This window comes from Pelodiscus sinensis, chromosome 5, assembly GCF_052426305.1.
Source record: "Pelodiscus sinensis isolate ZL-2025 chromosome 5, ASM5242630v1, whole genome shotgun sequence".
Classification (NCBI taxonomy): Eukaryota; Metazoa; Chordata; order Testudines; family Trionychidae; genus Pelodiscus; species Pelodiscus sinensis.
The window spans coordinates 65,026,227-65,048,719 of record NC_143056.1 but is presented as its reverse complement, the minus strand read 5'-3'; the positions used below and the strand labels follow the sequence as shown (position 1 = coordinate 65,048,719).

At 42.2% G+C, this 22,493-nt stretch overlaps 1 protein-coding gene across 1 annotated transcript in view; it reads left to right on the top strand.

Moving 5' to 3' along the window:
- The window catches only part of SPTBN5 (spectrin beta, non-erythrocytic 5), a 134,888-nt gene that overhangs the window by 74,456 nt on the left and 37,939 nt on the right, over positions 1 to 22,493 (top strand). Inside the window, 12 exon segments of the mRNA XM_089778512.1 lie at positions 1,477 to 1,632; positions 2,006 to 2,197; positions 3,448 to 3,543; positions 7,521 to 7,639; positions 8,652 to 8,766; positions 9,987 to 10,100; positions 12,962 to 13,083; positions 14,135 to 14,301; positions 17,145 to 17,329; positions 18,653 to 18,730; positions 20,024 to 20,196; positions 21,288 to 21,378. Coding sequence (XP_089634638.1) covers positions 1,477 to 1,632; positions 2,006 to 2,197; positions 3,448 to 3,543; positions 7,521 to 7,639; positions 8,652 to 8,766; positions 9,987 to 10,100; positions 12,962 to 13,083; positions 14,135 to 14,301; positions 17,145 to 17,329; positions 18,653 to 18,730; positions 20,024 to 20,196; positions 21,288 to 21,378 — 1,608 coding nt within the window.

The window sequence follows — 22,493 nt, the reverse complement described above, 5'->3', positions numbered from 1 at the left end:
CCAACTGAATTGTAATTGGTTATATGATTAGTATTCTTTAACCCTTTTTACATCCCTATGTCAGACACACAAAAATGATATCCCTTGTCTGTCCTTGTACAGCCAGAATTTCATTGTATGTCCATGGTTTGAGGACGATCACGGTACATGTCAAGTTTCCAGTTCTCAAAAGTATAATGGAAAGAAGACCTGTCTTTCTGAGCTGAGAACTAAAAAGTGGCATTTTCCTTAGCTTGTGCAAAATGGCAGTAGATCCTATTACCTGTTTTATTCTAACAGGCTGCATTTACCTGAAGATTTCTAACTGCTTCACATTAATTAATTAAACCTTACATCTTGGAATAGATAAATATCCCCATTTTACAGATGAGGAAACTTAGTCATGGAGCTCTTAAGTGACTTAACCAAGGTAACAAGGCAGGTCAGTGGCACAGATAGGATTCCTGGGTTCTGTACCGGACTCTCAGCCTTGTGCTGTAGTCACTACAACAGCTGGCTATCATTAATGCAATGGAAGCTATCTAAGTCCTCTCATCCAGCTCCAAACAAAGAATGAACTAAAATATGTGACCACCCTCCTGCTCTCTGGAGTTCTGACAATAAAGATAATTGCAAAACAATAGTACGTCGTTCTCCCCCCCCCCCCCCCCGCTGCCCCTCTCTCCCCACCAGCTGCCCGTGAGCAGACAGCTTATAAACTCCCAAGTTGCCTTCTTCCCAGAGTTAGCTGCTCCTGGTTTTACTTCCTTGAGGCACAACCCATCTCACACCCCGTTTCCAGAACACACCTCCTTCCACCTTTATATGCAGGGTGGACTCTAATGAGCTGCAAGAACCCCAATAGGTTAACAGTAATTATCTTGCAGCTCCCCACAGGGCTGCAGTGCCTGAATTAACAAAAGGGGAATCTTGTGTGCCCCACCACATACAACTAAAAGGAATTAATTCAACGGCTCATAAGGTTTTCTAGATTAGCTGTTTGAGGGAAGGAGAGAAGAAGACGGGAAAGACTGCAACCCCTGATCATGTGCACACCTCATATCTGTTCATCAGAGCATGTATTGAAAGAACGTTGTCAAGTGTTCCAGGAGAAGGGCAAAAGATCCTTGGCAGTAATCCTGAGGTAGAGTTCCTCTCAGGCCCCAAACATGACCAACATGTTAGGCCTGTGTGAATGAGCAAGCCTAACCATAGATTTGCATCTAATCTCATTTATAATCCGAGATACAACAACAACAATATCCAAGCAACCGTCCGTATTTTTTCCCTATCACTTGATGGAATTATTTTCATTCCTTTTGAGCTGGACAGTTCATAAATCAGAAAGTCGCTTTCATTATTACCTGTTATTGGAAATCTATCTCCTCTAGACACACACCATTTCACAATGGACAATGTACTTTGGGAGGAGGCTTTGAGCTTAAGAGAGAGAGCTTCTGTGTGTCATGTTAATTCTGCTGCTCCCCTTGGTTGCAGGCAGAGGATTGGATCAATGAGCGCATGCAAAAGTTGGAGGACCCTTCCATCGGAGACTTCAACAACCTGCAGGACAAAATGAAGCTGCTGCAGAAACATCAGGTCTTTGAAGCTGAGATTCTGGCTAATGAGGAGATCATCACAGCTGTGAACAAGGTAACTTTCACACTCTGCTGCTCTCTATTGCAGATTCATTCCGCAGAAGGTGAGAGGGAAGATGCTTAAAGTAAGTATTAAGCATTCCCTGGCACAGAGTCGGTTCTTGCTGATATTTCATAGGGGTGACTGAAATGTCCTTCGTTCATGGTGGGGAGTCCCATTAATTGACCATGTATGGTTTCCAGGGGACTTCTCTTTGTCTGTATTCCCTAGATGGGATCAGAGCCACTGAATTCCCCGGCTAATAGTAGATAGTAGTTGGGGTGGGAGTTAGAGGGAAGTGGGGAGAGGGAGATCCTCCTAGAAAGACTATGTAACTGTTCCCTTAGGGGTAAACTTCCTTTCTAACCCTTTCTTTCTGAAAAATAAGAAAGGGGAAGCCCTTGTGTCACGGAGCCACCCGAAATCAGGGGAGATCTGTCGTAGGACCCGTCTGCTGCAGGAGCACTGGGAGACGTTGAAGTGGGCTGTTGCTGCCCATGGAAAGAAGCTGGAGGACATTCGGGACTTCCTGGAGTTTCTGCAGAAAGTAAACCAAGTGGAAGCCTGGATCAGGGAGAAGGTACAGGGATTCTATTCTTTAATCGGGGCAAGCAAATGCATGGTGCAACATAGAGAACTGCCTTTTAGTAATGGACATTTGATGATGATATCACCCTTCAAGACATTTACGTAGTGTCTATTGTCCTGGGTAACCTGAAAGTGCTTTACAGATTGTACATAGGGAACATCCCAGCAACTGTTAAAACATTCTGGCATGTGTCCATGCCAGACTTGAAATTTGGCCAGGATACCAGAGTTAACTTCCCTAATTATTAAAAAAAAGTATCATGTGATTTATAGTGACCAAAAGTTTCAGGACTCTGTTTTTACATCTTCTCTGAAACAGAGATATTAAAGAAGATTGGAGCACCTAAAATCTTAGATTCACTAAATTGTGAATTAAATCTGAGACATTTTTTCTTGTAAGAATGAAAAACAGTCACCTGGTCCAACAAGACACATGTAGGTCCTTTACTCAGACATCAGTAGTCATACTTCTCTTGTAGGGCACATGCTCTTAAGAATGGGGAGTTGGTACTAAATGGTGCATTGCACAAGTATTACAAGAGATGTAAATGATATAGGTGGTGACCTCATCATAGTCTCTGACCATTTGTCTATGTCACAAAACTATACAAAATTTAACTTCATTGGCCAATCTCTGCTTAGTAGAAGCCTAAGTCCTGCAAAAAGTCCAGGTACTAAATAAGATGCATTTTCAGAGCTGGAGACCAGGACTAAAGGAAAGGTCCAAGAGTTCTGTAGATCATTATAAATTGCACTTTGATAGGGGTGTCACAGAAACTTGCAAAACGCCATCCTCTGCAGCGCCATGCTTCAGCCCATTATGATAGTATTTCACTTTTATGAATTCTAAAATCCATTTTAGGGGAAAAAAATAAATACGGTAGATATATTTGGGGCTTCAAAATGAGGACTACTTTATCTTGCTATCAAAACATGTCCTTCAGATTGTGGGAATCCAATCTCTATTCCTGGTGTCAGTTTCTGCAATCAAGGTGCATGGGCAAGCAGCCAAGAATGGGATGTGATATTCGGGGACATAGAAAACTTCCATTTTAAACAATGTTGGACCCTGATGTACAAAACTCCATCCCAAACAATATTCTGTTCCCAGAGCATGTGGCTGTAGGATGAGTGAAATCACTTTTGGTTTATAATGGGAAATGCTGGCTACTTGCCATACTAGGCCTGAGCTGAGTCCTGTGGCTAGCTGAATATCAACCTGACTATTTTTCCTTTCCCCAGGAAGTGATGATTAATATTGGTGATGTGGGGAATGACTATGAACACTGTGTGCAGCTCACGAAAAAGCTGAATGAGTTCCATGGAGCAGCATCAGGGGTAAGAGAAGTTTTCATGCCTAGTCCCCTATGCTTGGCATGGTTCAAACCAAAAACTAGCTTTTCAGCACAGCCGCACATCACAACTACTGAAACCATTTAATTTTCCTTAGGGGAAGGAAGAGCAGAAGGAAGTGTAGGGGGCTTTGCCAGTTCAAAACCTGCTACAATAGCCATTATTTGCTCTCCTTGCCCCACTGTATCAAATGTCTGATGACATCACTACAGCACTGTACAAATGATGGCAGTGAAATCTGAAATTTTGCATTGCAAATCCGAAACTCTTTTGAGTGACCGTAGGCTAGATTTGGTGTGAGCTTCAAATGGGTTTGGATAGAAACTATGCAAAACTCAGTGTGTTCCACTTTCACGTCAAAACAGGCAAAACTTGGTAGTTTCAGGTGAGATTCAATTTGGATTGATTTGTACCTAGAACATGTTCCAGCCTGTCATAACCGAACCTCCAAAAAAGGTCTCATGTGGCTTCCTCTTCCACATTTCCTTCCTTGATCTGAAACTGCCAATTTTCTTACATTTCTTTATCTAAATAAAGTGTGGTTTTGTGTCTTTTGTTTATGCTGCACATCCTGCTTCTCACTGATGATGATTATAAAATATAGTCACACTTTGCATATTGGATAAAAGCAATGTGCTATGACAGTTGCCTGGTCCAGCTTTCTCTTCTGAGCTCTCTAAGATCTTCCTTTCTGGGGGTGTCACTATTGTTGTGTTGGTCACATCTCTGTGGATGTGCTAAGTGGGGCACGGGGCCATCTGGAACACTCACAAACAGGTTCTGCTGTAGAGCAACTGCACCCTTGCTGCCTGGTTCAGCTTTCTTTGTTGAGATCTCAGAGCTATACACCGTGGAGACAAACTGCAGCCGGCTTTCGCACATCCCAATTGGAGTGCTAATTTAGGCAAAGGCAAAGAGGTCTCAGTGTGCAATCAAGAAAGAATACCTTCATTGTGTGGCTAACATGATAGCCGGGAACCCTGTTTAATATCTGGAGGGGGAAATATTAGGTCTGTCTGTGAGAGTTTCCTTTAGCAGTATCTGCCCATGTTCCCCATATCCTTCCTTATACTGCTGCCAAATTATGTCAGAACTTCTCAGACCTTCCTTTTCTCCCCACTAATAGCAGATGGAGAAACTGATACTATTTAAGAATGAGAGTCCTGAGGTACCTGGGGCTTGGAAAGAAATCTTGGCCTTTTCTTTTCAGTGCCTCCTATTTCTAGGAGTCCCTGTAAGAATGCAGTTGTGTTGTATGTAGGCAGAGTACCAAAACTGTCACACTTCAGATATCAATGAAGTAAGGCTAGAAAAGTCCAGAAGAAACCTGAACTAGGCCTTTAGCCCTCACCTGCAGAGCTAGCATCTAAAGGACAGTAAAGGAAGAATTGATATAGAAAGTGGCAACCAAAAGGAAGAGTTAGGAGTGGTGTACTTGGGGAGGGGAGAATGATATCATCCTCAAGTTGCTCTGGGAGTAAGGTACATGAGAACAGCCACACTGGGTCAGTCACACTGGTATCCTGTCTTCTGATAGTAGCCAATGCCAGGTATCCCTGAGGGAATGAACAGAACAGGTAATCATGAAGTGATCCATCCCATCATTCATTCCCAGCTTCTGGCAAATAGAGGCTGTGGGCACCATCCTGGCTAATAGCCATCGATGGACTTAAGCTCCATGAACTTATCTAGTTATTTTTTGAGCCCTGTTAAGGTAAGGTCAAGGTAGCTCTTACGTGGATCATGTGCCTCAGGAAATGATATATTTTGCTAGTTTCTGCATTAGGCGGCAGAAAAATTGCCATCATAGTCAGTTCTCCGATGCTGTTCCATACACTTCTCTGAGAGGTTCGCATTGTAATGATCACCCTCAGAACCAGTGCTCAGCCATAGCACAGTGGCACAAGTGGAGAGAAGCTGGGCATTGGGTAATTTCTTGCACCCTTCCAGTAAATGATTCTTCGCCAGTCTCACAGGGTTAACTGCCAGGCAAACCTGGGTTTAGGATGGTGACTTACCAGCCTAGGGGCAATGGTCCTATGTATCTCCCACTTCTGCTGGTTTTCAGCCCAATAGTCAGACTGGGAATTAGCAGCATGGAAATGTGGAATATGGGTTCACTGAGGGTTTCTGGCTCTTGAGTCATTTCCTATCCTTCAGCAGAGAAGACTGCAGGGCTCTGATTCATTAGAATAGTTTTTCCTGGATCAGATGGATTATATTCTATATAGAATGCTTTTAGTGTGTTCACTTTCCAGCTGTGTATCACAGCAGAGTACACTTAGAAATATGCATGTACGTAGCATCTATAAAATGCAGATGGAATCAATACTTCTATTATCCAAGTGCTGGCATCCTGCCGAGGTACTTCTGCTAGACCCATGATTAATGGTTCCCATCTGAGTTAGTGATTTACCGGACTTACGGCAACATTTGATATTTTTGAGTGTTGGAATGCATCTACTTTGCATTCAGTGCCATGTACTGTTCAGAACTGGCTGCAGGTCATGCTTCAGAAGAATAACCTTTAATGTGGCAAAGCTCAGAAAATGAGTTATATACTGTGTTGGATAGGAAGAGTGTTGTCCTTTTCTGAACATCCCAGCATTCAGTAACCAAAGGGTTAAGCACAGGTAGCAAAAGAAAAAAACACCCAAAACTTCGTAACAGTAAAAGAAAAGGGGAAAAAAGTGTCCTTTTAAAATCCTGAGGTCTGTGGTTCAAAATGATCCCACCAGCACTGCCACCATGTTAGGGATGTTCCCCACTCTGGCACTCAGAGTGCAGAAGGTGGGGGACCACAAGAGACCTTAAAAATACCTTGCTTTTGTAGGCTTCTATTTAAAAGCTTCCCAAGATCACAGATTTCCTGGCCTTGGGAGGTAATTGCCACAACCCAAGTGAGAAAAATCCCTTTTCTTCTTGAATCCAAGAAGAAAGCACTTGGGAACTTCTTCCAGAGGGGTACCCCAAGCTCTTTTACCACAAGAGAGCTTGGAGAAAAAAAAAAGAGAAAACAAACTGCAATCTCTGATAGTCAACTGTATACACCAACCTGCTATTACCTTCCAGGGCACAAGAATAAAATCATTGACTTAAAAAGGTGATTTTATTAACAAAACAAAGAAGATATACTGATAAAGAATACTTGGTTGCTAGGTGTTTTAAAGCAACTGAGAAAATAATAATTTAAGAACACAGAGAAATTCCATCCCTGGAATACAGCTTAAAGTACAATGTATGGGGAGGCACATGGACTTAGCAAAGAGACATTTAACTAAGCAACAACAAACAACAACAAAATCCTGATCCCATCTAAATGTACATTCTCTATCTACCTACAGATCCATGCTTCAGAGTCCAGTCCATTTCCATGCCCAGCATTCTTTGTAGGCATGGTAGTTCTACCTGATTCAATTAATCTTGTTCCCCCCAACTCCTGGCTTAAAAGTCACAAAAAGAAGAAAAAGCAAACACGTTTTTTTTTTATTTCAAATGTTAACACCTTCCCCCATTGGCTTTCCTGGTTCCCTGCCAACTCCTCCTAGACACCTGAGTTTAAACGGTTGATTGCTGAATGCTGGGATGTTCAGAAAAGGCCAGCACTCTTGCTATCCATCACATATACAATATTACCATTTTCATAGTATGCTATGTGGGAAGCAAGAAGAATAAAAGATTTATACAATTTAGGATAGGATTATATCTGACAATGTGGTGATTTGTTTGACAGTCTCCACTCTGATTAGATAGGAAGCCCTTAAGGCCCTGGTATGGAACTTTGACCATTGTTGGTTTCATAGTGATGTACTTCCTGGTTCCCACAATTCCATCTCTGTCTGAGAGTGATACCAGAGTGCTATATCAGGGGATAGCATTTGGATCTGAGATCTTCTATGTAGCTGGCACAGCTATGGGTATGTTGGGCACACAAATGGTATTTCCTTGTTCTGGCTTCTTAGGAGATGACAGTAGATGATGCTCACATCAAAACTATCAATGCCCTAGCCATGAAACTGGAGAGACAGAACAAGGGAGAGATGAAGACAGTGTATCAGCGCCGGAAGCAGCTTAATGAAAAGTGAGTATACATTCCAGGTTCTGGACAATGGAAAGGTCAATTAAAGCAGTCATAATGGTTTTATGAAAGGAGAAGACGGCTGAGCTGGGTTGGGCTTGGTTGAAGAAAGGCTGGATATACATACGCAAATTTTCTCACTTTAAATTTTCCTCTTCTACTAATATGACGTACAACATGCTAGCTTCCACCTCCAGCCAATAAGAGTTTCCTGTAGAGACTGCCAAAGCATCTGGCATAGTAATGGGCATGTTCCTATGCATGGTAGCATAGAGTACTTCCAATGGATCACCAGGTAGTCCTGGGGAAGTTTTAAAAGGATGCCTTGCTCCCTTCCTGTGAGGGTGGAATCTCAGGGCAATAGAATCCTGAAGATACAGGCAGTGGCGACAGACAGTCAGGGAACCCAGCCTGAGATCTGTGTTTAACAGAACACTCCATCCCTCATTCCCATTATCTTACCCAATTGTCTTTGTGTAATATTGGCCTACATCAGGCTTTCTAGTTCTTCTGCAAACTGCTGATACCACCACAGATTTTCTCTCCTCACAATAGATTCTCACTTTCTCCTTGCTTTCTGTTTGCGGCCAACATCACTTGTCCCTCATCTGACCCTGTCTGACTCCAAACTAGTTCCATCCCAACCCCTGAAAACCTGTGTTCCTAGCCAACTTCTTCCACTCTTGCTGGTTCACAGCCCAAGGCCCAGATCGAGAATTAGCAGCATGGATTTCTGGCAGTTGGGTCAGGATTTGTTCCATGCAAGAATCCCTTCCAATACTTGGGAACTTCCTGTTATCCTCCTCTGAGAGCCCCTTACCTAGGCTCGTAAAATCCTAGAACAGTCACTTTCCTACAGGTTAATGCTTTACCTATGAGATGCATCTGTGCTACTGTGAGAAGGGGGAGTCAGTGGGAGAGGGAGAGCAGAAATCCCCTGTTTTAATGCAATCTAGCTGCACCTGTGGAGGTTCTAAATTCATTCTTTCCTCTAAACTTATCTTTTCAATAAAAGGTGGACCAGTTTCTATGGTAACCTGAATGCATACAGAAGGAAGCTGGAGGGAGCCCTGGAGATCCATGCATTAATCAGAGAAATTGATGACATCACAGAGAGAATTAGTGAGAAGGTGAGCTGCTCATGATGGTGTAAATTGAAGAATCACTTGATCCTGTAGATAAGTAGGCAGCTGGTAAAAGTAGATGAATTCCCACTAGTCCAATTATTAGAGAGAGAATGAGCATTGAAAGGTGAACTTTTATAATAGCCTCTGTGCGAAACAGGAATGACAAATCTCTAACCAATCTGTAAATCGTAGAGCAAACTCAGGTAGAGTAATATACTGCTGCACTGTCCCTGGAGTTTCCTATGAACCAGAGTCTGCAGCAAAACTGAAATGCAGTCAAATATAATGACTTCTGGTAATAGTAATTGTCAAAAATTACAGATTAGGGTAAAAAATAAATGTTTTTTCATTTAATATTGAAATATGACTTAATCAGGATGTTTTAGCTCCATGCTTAGTCATTCAGGAGGTGGACAGATCCCTTAGAATGGAAATAGCAAGGTGTAGTGGATAGATACTACACTAAGTCAAGAGATTCAGTGTTCCGTTCCTTGCTATGTTACTGTCCCTCTGTATGACTTTGGGTGAGTCACTTAATCTCTCTCTTTGCTCAGTTTCTCCATCTGTCAATGGAGAATAATAATACCCATAATTGCTTTTTGCTTTAGAACCTATTTAAGCAAAATGTTATATGAGAACTAAGTTATTTCAGATGCATGATTTTATATCATTCTTATATAACTTTAATCAGCAGACACACATACATTAGTGCTTGTTAAACTTGATAAAAAAATTGTTGTAAAATTTTCTATAAGTGTTTTTCTGATTAATTCCAAGTTCTTCTTGAGTCTCCAAAATTTCACTTCTAGCAAAATTCTGAGAAGTCAAAAAATCCCTTCCAGTTTTCACAAAATGCGCTTTCATTGCAATTTTAGGCATGATAAATTTCCCATGAAAGCCCTGTCATTATAGGTTTTGCCCATTAGTATTCTGATTTCTGGGGGGGAAGAAGGGGGATGGAACAAAACAGAGAGTCTTTCTTGCCTTTATGTTAAATATACAAGCTATATATATAAAGATACACACCAAGTTAAGCAGGGCTGGAACTGGCCAAAGAATTATCAACACTTTTTCTACCTCCATAAGTGGCATAGAGATCTGTCACTGTGATTTCATTGTTGGAATTTAAGAGAGGGTTAAAATGGCTTTTAGAGAGGAGGAAGGAAATATTTGAAGGAGCTGAGATATGATGATGTTATTTTTCTTCTTCTTTCTCCCCCAAGAGTGCAGTGATACAAGCATTGGACTATGGGAAAGATGTGGAGAGTGTGTCGAACCTGATGCGAAGACATGAGGAAATGGAGAGGGAAATCAGTGTCATCAAGTCCAAAATGGAGGTGAGAGGTTGAAGAGTAGAGGTTACAGATTGGGGCTGCTAGAACAATGCTCTGATTTTTTTTCCTTTGTTTGTGCTAAAAAGCTTGATGAGCTCCTTCGGAGTGGCTGAATTAATTGGGATGGGGAAGTAGCAGATAGAAAACTCAGAGGGCCTAAGAGCAGACCTTTTTATAATGAAGGATTGTAATTCCTTTGTATTCCCCTCAATCCCAACATGTCGTATACATACCTTTCTGAAGTTCTAAAGCTGAGACAGACGGGGATGTATGTTTTTAGCACATCATGTTTCTTTTGTCTGAAGATGATTCCACACCTCAATCCTGGACTGGCCTTTCCCTAAACTTGTGGAAAGTATGGATCCAGATCCCTATCACATCCTTGCAAGTTGGCTTCTATAACAGCAATGGACTGAACCAAAACCACAGATCCATTTCTGCTCTAAACACTGGCAAAACTCAATGGGCACAGTTTTCAAGTAGAGGCCCCTAAGCAGAATGGCCAAATCTCAAATTTTAATACTCTCAGCAACTCATGAGCATGTAAAATGGACCTTTCCATGACTAAGGGATAACGTTTCAACTTCACAGGCAGTAGTTCAGGTTGACACAGATCCAGTCTTTTCCCCCTGCCAGCCACCCACAATACAGCTGAGAGAGAAATCCAAGGCTCTGGGTTCTTGGAACCTTGAATGTTTTAAGTTTCGAGGGTCTAAATAGGATGCAGGCAGTGCCCCAATATTAAGGTCTCTAGGCACACTCCTATCTGGCACCTCTTTCTGAGAGCAGAAAAATGCTTTGCCCCTTTGGCACCGGGCTAACCCTTCAGATTCCTCTATACTTAATACATCCTCTTCCAAAACCCCACCAAATGATGTGTCTTCTGGTTCACCATTTGAATCTCTCAGAAGCTAATAAGTAGTTGTAAGTCTAACTCAATTGCCCTTTTACCTAATGATATAAAGCGCAGGAGAGTATAGCACATATACAACAAGACAAACATCCTAATTGCAATGCCCCTCCCTAACTCATTCTGGGAACTAACTAGGTCCAGGAAAGCAAGCAGGGCCCACAGCTTCATGTAGGCCCCTATATTCTGGGTTGCTTTTTTTTTCCTTAGCTGAATGCAGAATGTCCAAAGACCCAGACAAATCAACTCATCTTAGTTTATATCTCTTATATCCTCACAAGCTTCCCAGATGATCAGAGACCTCTGCCAGGTATCTTTGTTACCAAGGCAACTTCTCCCCTACAAAACTTCATTGGGAGCCATTATGATTTAAAACAGTTCCCGGTCAATGGAAGAGCACTTAAGTTCAATGACTCTTTTCTGCCACCAGCCTTTAGAGTTTCAGCCCAATACTGAAGCAGGTAGACAACAGAGAAGGCAAAAGGCTGCACATTCAAAATGGAGTTTGCAGTCTGGTAAAGATAAGTTCATAAATTGTGTAAAGATCCCCAAATAGTGGTGCAGGTCACATAAGCTAGTGTTCCCAATTTGGTTACCAACTGGAGATGTCAGGATAATTACTTATTTCAAATGGCTGTTTGGAGACCACAAATTTCTTTCAACTTTATTTGAAAAAAAACATGCAAAGGCAGATAATGTGTGATCAATTAATAGAATAATATCCTGTTGGTTAATTATAATACTATAAAAAAGCTGATTATTTGTGAACACCATATATATTTGTCTGTTCCTCACATACTATTAGGTATATCCTGCAGTAAATTTAACGTAGGATAAATATCTTTTCTGATGATTCCTCCTCCCTTCCATATAACACACACACACATTTCCTTATGGATTAAAGCAGCCTGGCAAAATATTATTTACCAGAGACAAATATGCTTTCTTGATGGGCAAGTAACGTTCTTCCTTTTAAATTTTTCACTATTTATAGATATATATATTTCATTTCATCTTCATGGTGGAGGGTAGGGGAATCCAGATGGTAATCCTGGGCAATTTGGCCAGGCTGAGTTAAATAATGGTCGCAGAACCTCACTAAGTAGCACTTCAGTAAACTACAAACCCACACTGGAAGTGATGTTTGGGGACTGCAGTTTCCTGAAGCAGAGACAAATGAGCTTCTGACCCTGTGCTGATGGTCAAGGCAATGTCAGTAACATCATGTATCTGTACCTGTCAAGTCCATAGGAACACCCCATGTTACTTCTTGGCAATTAGTGATGCCCTGAAAACATTTTGGGAAAACATTCAAACCTATAATCTATAGCCAATTATCTATCAACATTTGTTTTTATTGTCTCGATGCCCTACACTGTAAAGATCTTTAGCCTCCTTGTAGCTGCCATCATTTCACCTTCAAGTCACCAGTGTGAACAGGCAAGAACTCCCGTGTTCGTCACCCTCATGCCAATGGCCAATAAACCAGAGAAGCTTGTCTATCTCAGCCACAGAAGTTGGTCCTATAAAAGATATTACCTCACCCACCTTGTCTCTCTAATATCTTGAGACTGATACCACTACAATAATACTCTATATAGAAAAGGAAAAAGTATTCTTATTACTTAAGGGTGAAATGTTCAAACATCAGGGCCTAAGTGGTACCAATAAATGTTCACCTACACACGGAAAAACAGCATTTGTGTCAGTTGAAGTGTGTGTGCAAAATAGCATTTATAGTCACTTGTTTTGTGCATTTGGATGATTATTTGCAAACACAATGTGGAGTCTGCATACAACAACTGCCTGTGTTATAATATGTTGCCACAATTTTGGCTCCCATGTTTGAAAACCTGGACTTTTCCTTCGAGTGATTGAATGGAAAGATTAGCTCATAGAAACCAATACAATAACTAATTTGAGTAAATGTAGCCCATTATAAATCTTTCCTTAGGGACTGGAGTTCGAATCTTTCCGCCTTTGCAAGAGGAATCCATCCATAAATGACAAACTGAGTACAAAGCAAAGAGAGATGAAAGATAACTGGCTACGACTCCAAGGGCAGGCCAAACAAAGGTAAAGCCTTCTACCCAGCTGCTATCTGACTGTCAGCAGAAATAGAGCTGCTCCTTTGGGCCCTGAAGCCAATTGCCACAGGCCACTAAGTGCAGACAGCTGGGTTTTACTTGTGTGACAGAATGTGGTTGATTTAATGGAATTGAAGTTCCACATATATATTTTTGTATGTAAGATGAGTCCAATAAAGCTGTGGTTTATCCCAAAAATAATCTCTCTAAATTCCCCCAAATCCTCTGATGAGCCCTGGTGAGATCACTGTGTGCAGCAGTTATATCTGGATGAGGATGAAAGATGGTTTCGCAGGTCCATCCAAAAATCCAAAGGCTGGCCCTGAGCAGGAATCATCACTTTAAGGAAGTGACTGTGAAGGATTTTAAGTTGCTTCAGTTCTGGCCTCTCCTGAAGAATCACTCAAGAAAATAATGTCATCATGGTGATTCTAATGCAGTTTACAGCTACTGTGAACTCAGCTTCACAGCAATTCTGTGAGGAGTTGTTTGGAAATGCTGGCTGACTTGTAGTTTACAAATTACCCTAGCCTTAGCTTCTCCCAGCAGGAGCTTTGGATCACAACCAGGGTTTCATGCAGTCCTGCAGGTACTCAGAGGTCTTTCAGAGGGTACATCCACTCATATAGATATTTGCCTAATTTTACAACAGGCTACATAAAAACCACTACCAAAGTCAATACAATTTAAAATGTTATACAATGACTTGTATAAACTGCTCTATAGACTTTACACTGAACTGTAAGAACAATATTTATATTCCAATTGATTTATTTTAGAATCATATGGTTAAAAATGAGGAAGTAAGCATTTTTGTGCTATGACACTTTTGTATTTTTAAGTCTGATTTTGTAGGCAGGTAGTTTTTATGTGAGATGAAACTTGGGGGTCCGCAACACAAATCAGACTTCTAAAATACAGTTGTCTGGAAAGGTTGAGAGTCACTCTTGTAGAGAATGGTGCAGGAGTAGGGGCTGTGCAGGGAAAGGAAGTAGACTGATTGTGTATTACCGAATGTGTAATTGTACTTCATGTGGCAGGAGGGAAAAGCTGGCAGCTTCCTACCAGCTACAGAAGTTTAACCTGGATCTGAAAGAGCTCCTAGATTGGACTCAAAAAATCAGAGGCTTAATGGCAGCAGGGGGCCTTCCTAAGAGCCCAGCTGAGGCAGACAGCATGATTGAAGAGCATCACGAAAGAAAGGCAAGTAATGATCATCACGTATAATTAAATCCCCTGGAGAATCTTCCCAGGGTTCTGTGACTGGAATTACTCACAGCAGGACGCCTGTGGCGGAATCCCCACTCAGGCCTCTTGATCTGGGACACCTTGGCCATGTCTAGATTACATGTCTCTGTCAACAGAGGCATGTAAAATAGGCTACCCAACATAGTCAATGAAGCGGGGATTTAAATATCCCCAGCTTCATTAAAATAAAAATGGCCACCACGCTGTGCCGGCTCACCTGATCTTTGGCACAGCACGCAAGTCAAGATGCAGATCGGTCAACAGGGGAAGCCTTTGTCGACCGCTCCTGTAAACCTCGTTTCACAAGGCATAAGGGAGCGATCGACAAAGGCTTCCCTTGTCGACTGATCTGCGTCTTGACTCGCGCGCTGTGCTGACAATCAGCTGAGCCGGCACAGTGCGGCAGCCATTTTTATTTTAATGAAGCCGGGGATATTTAAATCCCCCCTTCATTGACTATGTCGGGTAGCCTGTTTTATGTGCCTCTGTCGGCAGAGGCATGTAATCTAGACGTACCCCTTCTGGTCCACAAATCAGCCAGAGACGCTTCTGGTGCAGTCACCCATGCTTTTATTGTTAGTTCCCACCATCTTCTATGTACAAGGCTTACAGTCAATTCAGCCAGCTCCTCTATCTGCCTGGGAGCACACTCAGCCACACCCTGGCTCCTTGCTCCTCCTGGCTTTCTTCCTCTGCCTTGTGAGGCCCACAGCTGGTTCTAATAGCTCTTCAGACCTGGGCTTGCTCAGCTGTTTCCCTTAAGTCTTTTTAGTCAGGCTACCGTGGCAGAGCTCTAGCTTAGCCAGCAGTCTGTCACAACGCCCTATGATGGACGTACTCCCCACACTGGATGGGCCTCACTCTTACTGAAAAAAAAAAGGCTGAAAATGCCAGAATATCGTCTTTGGAGACTGAAGGGACCTGTATATCCCCAGAACAGATACCGCATGGGCTATGTGGCCATTTGTGTTTCTCTAAACAGTCCTGTCAGTGTTCATTAACACTGAATTGAAGAGTCTACCTCTAGATAGAAAGAAGTGCTTCAGTCTTCCAGCCCATTCAGTCCTTGACCACTCTGTTGGGATTGCTAACAAGGGTGTCAGTTGACACCAGTTGTTATGAGCTATGTTTTGTGATGAAGACATTAGGCAGTGGATTGAGACCACTAGCTTATTTCACAGAGGGTACCGAATGGCTGGTAAGTGGTAACTTAGAGTTGCTGCTAGTCCAGGGATGCGCAAATACCAGCCTGCAGGCCAGATCTACTCTACCAGGGTTAATCCCTGGTGGGCCCCCGCACTGCTGTATTTACCTGCACCTCAACAGGTAAGGGGGATCACATTGGCTGTGGCTTTCCGTTCCTGGCTAATGGGAGCTACGATCACCCATACCCACGGAGGTGGCCATAAATATAGCAGCAGCAGCCCACCAGGGGCTAATCCTGGTGAACTGCTGACGTTTTATTGCCTACCACTGTGCTAGCCCCGTTTTGTTACCTAAACATGGCAAGCTAAAATACTCCTTATCCCAGTGCAAATTCCTTAAGTCATCTATTCCCCTTTCTGCTTTCTTAACTTTTTTTTTTTCAGGTTTCCTACTAAGGGTGGGATGGCTAAATTAACTTTGCAAAACAATGATCTATATCATACAATAACTAATTCTTCCCCATCCTAGCTGTTTCATCACCTTTTATCATGTGATTCCCCCCTCACTTTTCAGAAATCCTTTGCAGTTTTGTTGCCTTTATTAACAGTCATAATTCCCAGAATCATTAACAAAAATTATTAATAAAAGTCCACATGTTCTGTGGGTCCTAGCATTAATAGAATATAATTCTAATTAATTGTCTAAATCTGGATTTAACAACAACCCCCTCATATTTTCCTGTGTTTGGATACAAGTGTTGAGTGCTGCCAATTTTCTTTCAAGTCAGAAATAAATCGAATAAGCTTAATAATTTTACAATGCAGTAGAAAGAGGCCTCACCCAAAATATTTTGTTGTACATTCCAAATATCCAGCCATAAAATGGACTGTTAAGTATTAACTTACACAAAGCTAAAAGCTATGTCCTCAAAGCTTAATAGTGAAGGAAAAGCTGGATCTAAGAATCAGCAGTGTTAATTTCAGTTGATTACTATTTCATCAACTGTCTGATGTTTTGCATGTCCATACTACTAAAAAGTGAGTGCCCAATTTTATTTTACTGAATTATTTTTTTATTTTCAAAAAGTTTATGCTGCAATTTCCACATTGTTTATCGAACTCACAATACATTACATTTTCACCTTAAGGATTCATTATACAGACATATTGTTACCTTTTTCTCACTTTAGAAGAGCAGTTTAAACATGTTTCACTTCAACACCAAGAAAGAAGGTTACACAGTATCTGTTATGAAACAACCTCCTGTCGATCTATTTGACAGGAGAAGAGAAATCCCACGTACAGTTTGCCACCTCAGGCCACTCTTTTTGAGAGGAAGGAATGATGTTAGGCAACTTAAAAACCCATGGCCACTTAATTCTAAACATTTTCCATCATGTTCCCAAACAAATCATAGTCTTGACTTGCAGGGGACCAGTGCATCTTGGAGAAATAAGGGCATTTGTTTTCCACATGTATTTGTTTAGACTTTCTCTTGCTGTTTCAGTGACATAGCACAAAGGTGAATGATTTTCCATACAAATATGAGTGTTGGAAGATTAAAATGCAGTCCATTTCCTTCCCTTAAAGACCTATATCCTGAATAGCTCACTTTCCATAAATCTTTGACATCAATCTTTCTAATATACTTAGGCAGAGATTGAAACCCGAATGGAAAGATTCAACTCACTCAACAGCTTTGGTCAGAAACTTGCCAATTCTGGTCACTATGCAACTCCTGAGATCCACCAATCTCTCTCCAGATTGCAACAAGCCTTATCTGAACTGATCCAGGCATGGCAGGAGCAATATGTAAAACTCACTCAGGCCAAGGACTTACAGGTAAGTGATCAAAAATGCAGCATCAATTAACCTTTCTCGGTGCATTTCAAAAAGAATGGGTCAGACTTCATTTGGAATGGCACACAGGCAGCAAGGACATGTACACAGACTCATGTGATAACCTCACTTATATATTACACATCAAAATCTATTATAAGGACATTATTGAGATTGCAAAGTCAAGCTCTCACAAGCTAGAAATGCCAAAATTAAGGCTGTTTGCACAACTTTTATTTAGTCCCCTTGTGCATATGCTTTGATACAGTGTTTTAATACTTGATCACATCCATTTTTTCCCACCATGCACAAGATGGCTGGTGCTCAAAGAATGAGCAGCTATAGAATATTTTGTTTCTCCTTGTTGTTCAATGTGTAGCCCTAAGCCCTATTGATTGCATATCATTCCAACACTGGTCTGAAGAAAGTGATTAATTTCCTCGTGGGATTTTCTATGGTGCTCATCAGCACACTATCTGGGTATGTCTACACTACCCCGCTAGTTCGAACTAGCGTAATGTATGCATACCGCACTTGCTAATGAAGCCCGGGATTCATTAGCAAGTGCGGTATGCATACATTACCCCGCTAGTTCGAACTACGGGGTAGTGTAGACATACCCTCTGAGTGCTTCCACTCTTCTATATGGCTCAGAAAAAAAGGATGACTTACGCCAAACATAGCAAAAGAATAATCAGCTTTTAGGTCAGATGTGTAAAATTCTTCAAGTAAGATGGCAAAACTGGGTGACAAATGTAGAAGTGTTAAATCATGCTGGTTGTTTATGGGACTGTTGGTTAATAAAAAAAAAAGCTTGTGTGGATTTGGACATGTCAAGTGAATATCAGATTACAGGATCCCGAAGAGTGTGCTGAACTCTAAACTCACTAGAGTAGAATTCAATTTACTTAGGACTAGATTTGAATTCCTTTTCTCTATTTGCATAGTACCTTACTGCACTGGGACTGCCCACAAAGTACAGTACTATACATTGTGAATAAAGGTGGGAGATTCTGATCCACAGCATTGGCATATATGCTAGAAATGTTTTTGTTGTACATGGGAAAATCCAGTACCCTGAGTCTGATTCGTTGTATATGCTAGCAAGAAAGTTCTGTTATTAATGGGTAAATACTTAACCTGGTATACTTATGGACACTGTTTGCATACACCTCTTATGTCTATTTTAGCTAATTAATCCTCACAGTGGTCCTGTACAGCAGTAAGTATTCACCAGCCACACTTTTACAAGATGAGTATTATCCCTATTGTACGGGTGAGAGACTGGACTCGTGGTTGCCATTGCTCTTTTTCTCTCTTAAACAGAAATTCTTTGGCTATGTGGAGCAGAACGAGAGCTGGCTCAGTAGCAAAGAGGCCTTCCTGGCCAATGAGGATTTAGGGGTAAGTGAGGTGGATAATTAGAGCATCTCCATTGGAGCGGGGAGATGTCTGGGAGAAGATAGGGGAGGTGTAACTGACTCTGTGAGCTTTTGGAAATCCCCTTCTAGCTCTTCCTCGTGCGAAGCTCCCCACTACATCAGGCTTTCAACATCACATGTCATGAGACATTCTACCCAGTCCTGTTAGAGATGGGATCTCAAATTACACCTGTGTGACCGGTCACATATGGCCCAAGAAAACATGTTAATAGCATGGAATATGTCCAGTGTTGGTGTCTGCCTCTGGGGGGCTTTGTGTGGATATACACATGTACAGTACCATCCCTTGAAATATACCAAGAATTCATAGGACACCATATATATCCCATTCATCTTCAGCACATCAGAGCACAGAAAATATCCTATTGAGTCCTCTCTGCCTTTCAGCGATGTTGCTGTATTTACTGATGACACATCTCCAAAGAGTACAAATGCCTGGGTATTTGGATGCTTCTCTGGTGCATTGTGATCTGAAAACAGGGCTAGAAATTTCATGATGATAACTTTCCTCAAGAGATTTCCAATGCTTTTTGGTGCTGTCCTGGCTGAAAATAAATAATGGGAGAAACATGTCTAATGAAAGTTATGGCATTTTGACACCTCTGATTCTGCAAGAGAGAGAGATCTGAGTCATGAAGTTTGGATCACAAAGTTCAGGGGACTTCAGTTTCCATGCTTCTGATAAAACTAGACTTGAGTCATCCAGTTGAAATCTGGATCTGAGGTTTCTCAAAGTTCATAGGTTGGTTCTGGTGATCTGGTGCAAGTCTATCTCTCTGATATATTTATTCATTAACTCTGATCCCAGCTTGTCATTTCTTGCAAGGTTGAAGTATGACTAAATGGGGCTCAAATCCACTAAAATATTATAGCCTTTCTTCCTGGGGCTTCCTACTAGGGCAGATATCTCCTACTAACTCAGTATCTCCAAACCTCAATCTGCTCTTTGTGCCAGGCAATTCTGAGTGCTCTGTCCTTGCATTGCAGTGTATGGAGCTAAGCATCCAGAATATTGCTCAGCACTGAAGCAGACAGAATATTGCTCAGCACTGAACTGCTGCCCCCACGTTGTAGGTAGAAAGCCATTGAAGGCCAGGGGACTGTGTTCTCAAATGTAAAGGCCAATACATTTCCAAGGCAGTTTGTGAGGGAAGGGTAAAGACGGCTTAATTCCTGTATCCTGAATGTGGTGACTGGTATGACTCTGAGAGCATCTTCCTTCTAATGAGGGACATTGTCACTGAATCCCATCCAGGATTCTGTGTCTAGTGTGGAGAGCCTGCAGCGGAAACACGTGCAGTTTGAAAAGGCTCTGGAAGCCCAGATGGAGAAGATCAATGTGATGGCTTCCTATGCACAGCAACTGAGGCAGAACCAGCATTACGATTCGGAGAACATCTCGAACAAGTGTCAGGCTGTTCTGAGGAGGTAAAGCTAGTGTTCCCTGCAAGCTGAGCACTTGGGCAGCCACCCAGGAGACATTCAAATGCTGCTCAGCTGATTAGCAGAGCACCCACAGTTGGCAGCATGTGTTTCTACTGGTGGTGCACATCCACACTTGCTTTGGTGCTCATTACAAAATTTATTCTACCCATGGGTGGAAAAATTAGCGAGAACATTGGGTAAAGCCTCACCCTTTCCCTGTCACTGTTGTTACACTACCTTTCCAGATGAGTCCCTTCCAGCTCTACTCCTTTTTATTTAGATCTTTTAGCAGGATCATAGACATTCATCTGTACTCAGTCCACATAGCACTTTGTGCTGAGGCCCTGCCAAATTTTGCAAGCTTAGGGGGCTTGAGGCAGGTCAGTATTTTCATGGGAGTCTTTCAAGGAGCACCTCGTTGGTGCAGGAAGAGGTTTTGGTGATTCAGGAAGAGGTTTTGGTGATTCAGGAAGATGCACATCTCCCTGCATCTGTACTGAATCCATGTCCCTGCCTGATATTAGGGATGCCATGCTGCATAGACATAGCCCCTGATGAATAAGAAACCAGAGGGCTGTCGTGACCATGTTCTCTCATGTATGCATTTACCTAAGGCCTCAGTTACTTGTCACACTTCTTACTGTTTTTCGTAATGATGGGAGAGGCTGCATTGAAGAACAATGTAGCTTTAATATGATAAACTTCCAAGGCTGACCCCAGTTTCCGGAACAAGAAATGTTATAGGTGATGTGCATACAGCCACAATGTTAACATTATTTTGCTGATCATGTGGCAGCCTGTGGAGGCATTCACTGGTAGTGCTAGCTGGTAACAGGTATAGTGTGTACCTATGCTGTGCATATTTAACTTTTAATAGTGCTTAACGACTGAACCCCTGATATTCCAGTCTTGGGCAGCAAGTCTGCCACACATGCTGAATTATATGGTAATTGGGTTATATGACTAGGTATTCACTGGAACCTAAGGTCACAGTGCAGACATGAGTTTTCAAAGTGACAAACTAAAATGCTAACCACTTATGCCAACTAGTCCCCTCTGCTGTAGCTTTGTCCTCATGTCTCTCTCTGTCACAGGAAAGACAAACTGCTGGAGAAGGCTCTGGCTCGCAGGCATGTGCTGGAGGAATCTAGGCTTTTGCAGAGGTTTCTGCAGAATTCTTTTGAGGTACAGTTATATCTCACTCATATTGTGGTTATTTCTTAAAACATTTGGTGGTTTAGCAGTGCTTCATGGGCATGAATCCCTGAAGTTTTCTTTACTAGGAAAGAACCAAGGAAATTAAGCTATGATGGTATCACGTGAGACTGGAGGATATGGGTGCAAAGAAAGAAGGCATCTTCTTCAGCCCTCAAGCCACACCTGCCTCTCCATCTAAAATTAAGTCCACCAAGGTTTTTCAGACTCTGGATTATAGCTTGTAAGGGCAAAGCCACTAGCTAGCCTTGAGTTGCTTTGTTTACCTGCACCTCTGCTCTGCAGGTACAGGCAATCATGGCTCCTATTGGCTGCAGACCACCGTTCCTGGCCAATGGGATCTGTGGGAAGTGGTGCAAATTAGAACACCGCTTCCTGCAGCTCTCATTGGCTGGGAACAGTGATCTGGGGCCAACAGGAACTGGGATGGACAGTGTTCCCTCTAAATCGCAGGGCAGTACAACTTCACAGGTGATTAATCAGTCCTACTCAGTTAGGTCTGTGCACTGAGCCCTGAGCCTCTGACTGGGCAGGGCTGATTAATCACCTGTGAAGCTGTGCTGAAGCCCACCTCAGAAGGAACACTGATGTGGCCCATACCTGTAGCGGCTCAAGGAAATGAAGTATCTTGAAGCCAGCTAGAAGCTTGCCCTTTTAAACCTGCCATCCAAAGTCTGAAAACCCTTGGACTGTGTCTAGACTGCATCCCTTTTCCATAAAAGGGATGCAAATTAGACACATCGCAATTGCAAATGAAGCGGGGATTTAAATCCCCCCCGCTTCATTTGCATAAACATGGCTGCCGCTTTTTTCCGGCTCGGAGCTTTGCCGGAAAAAAGCACCAGTCTAGACGGGGATCTTTCAGAAAATAAAGCCTTTTCTGAAAGATCCCTTATTCCTCTTAAATTGAGTTCACATTGTGGCTCAAGATAAATATAGCCTGTGATGTCTTTTGGACACACAGCAGGAAATGCAGATATTAAAGGGGGTGCATTCCACATTGGAGAGCTAGTGGAAAGGGACGGAGCAGTTTTTTCCCTGTGAGACACAAAAGACTTGTGAGTAGAACTATGGAGACAGTCCCT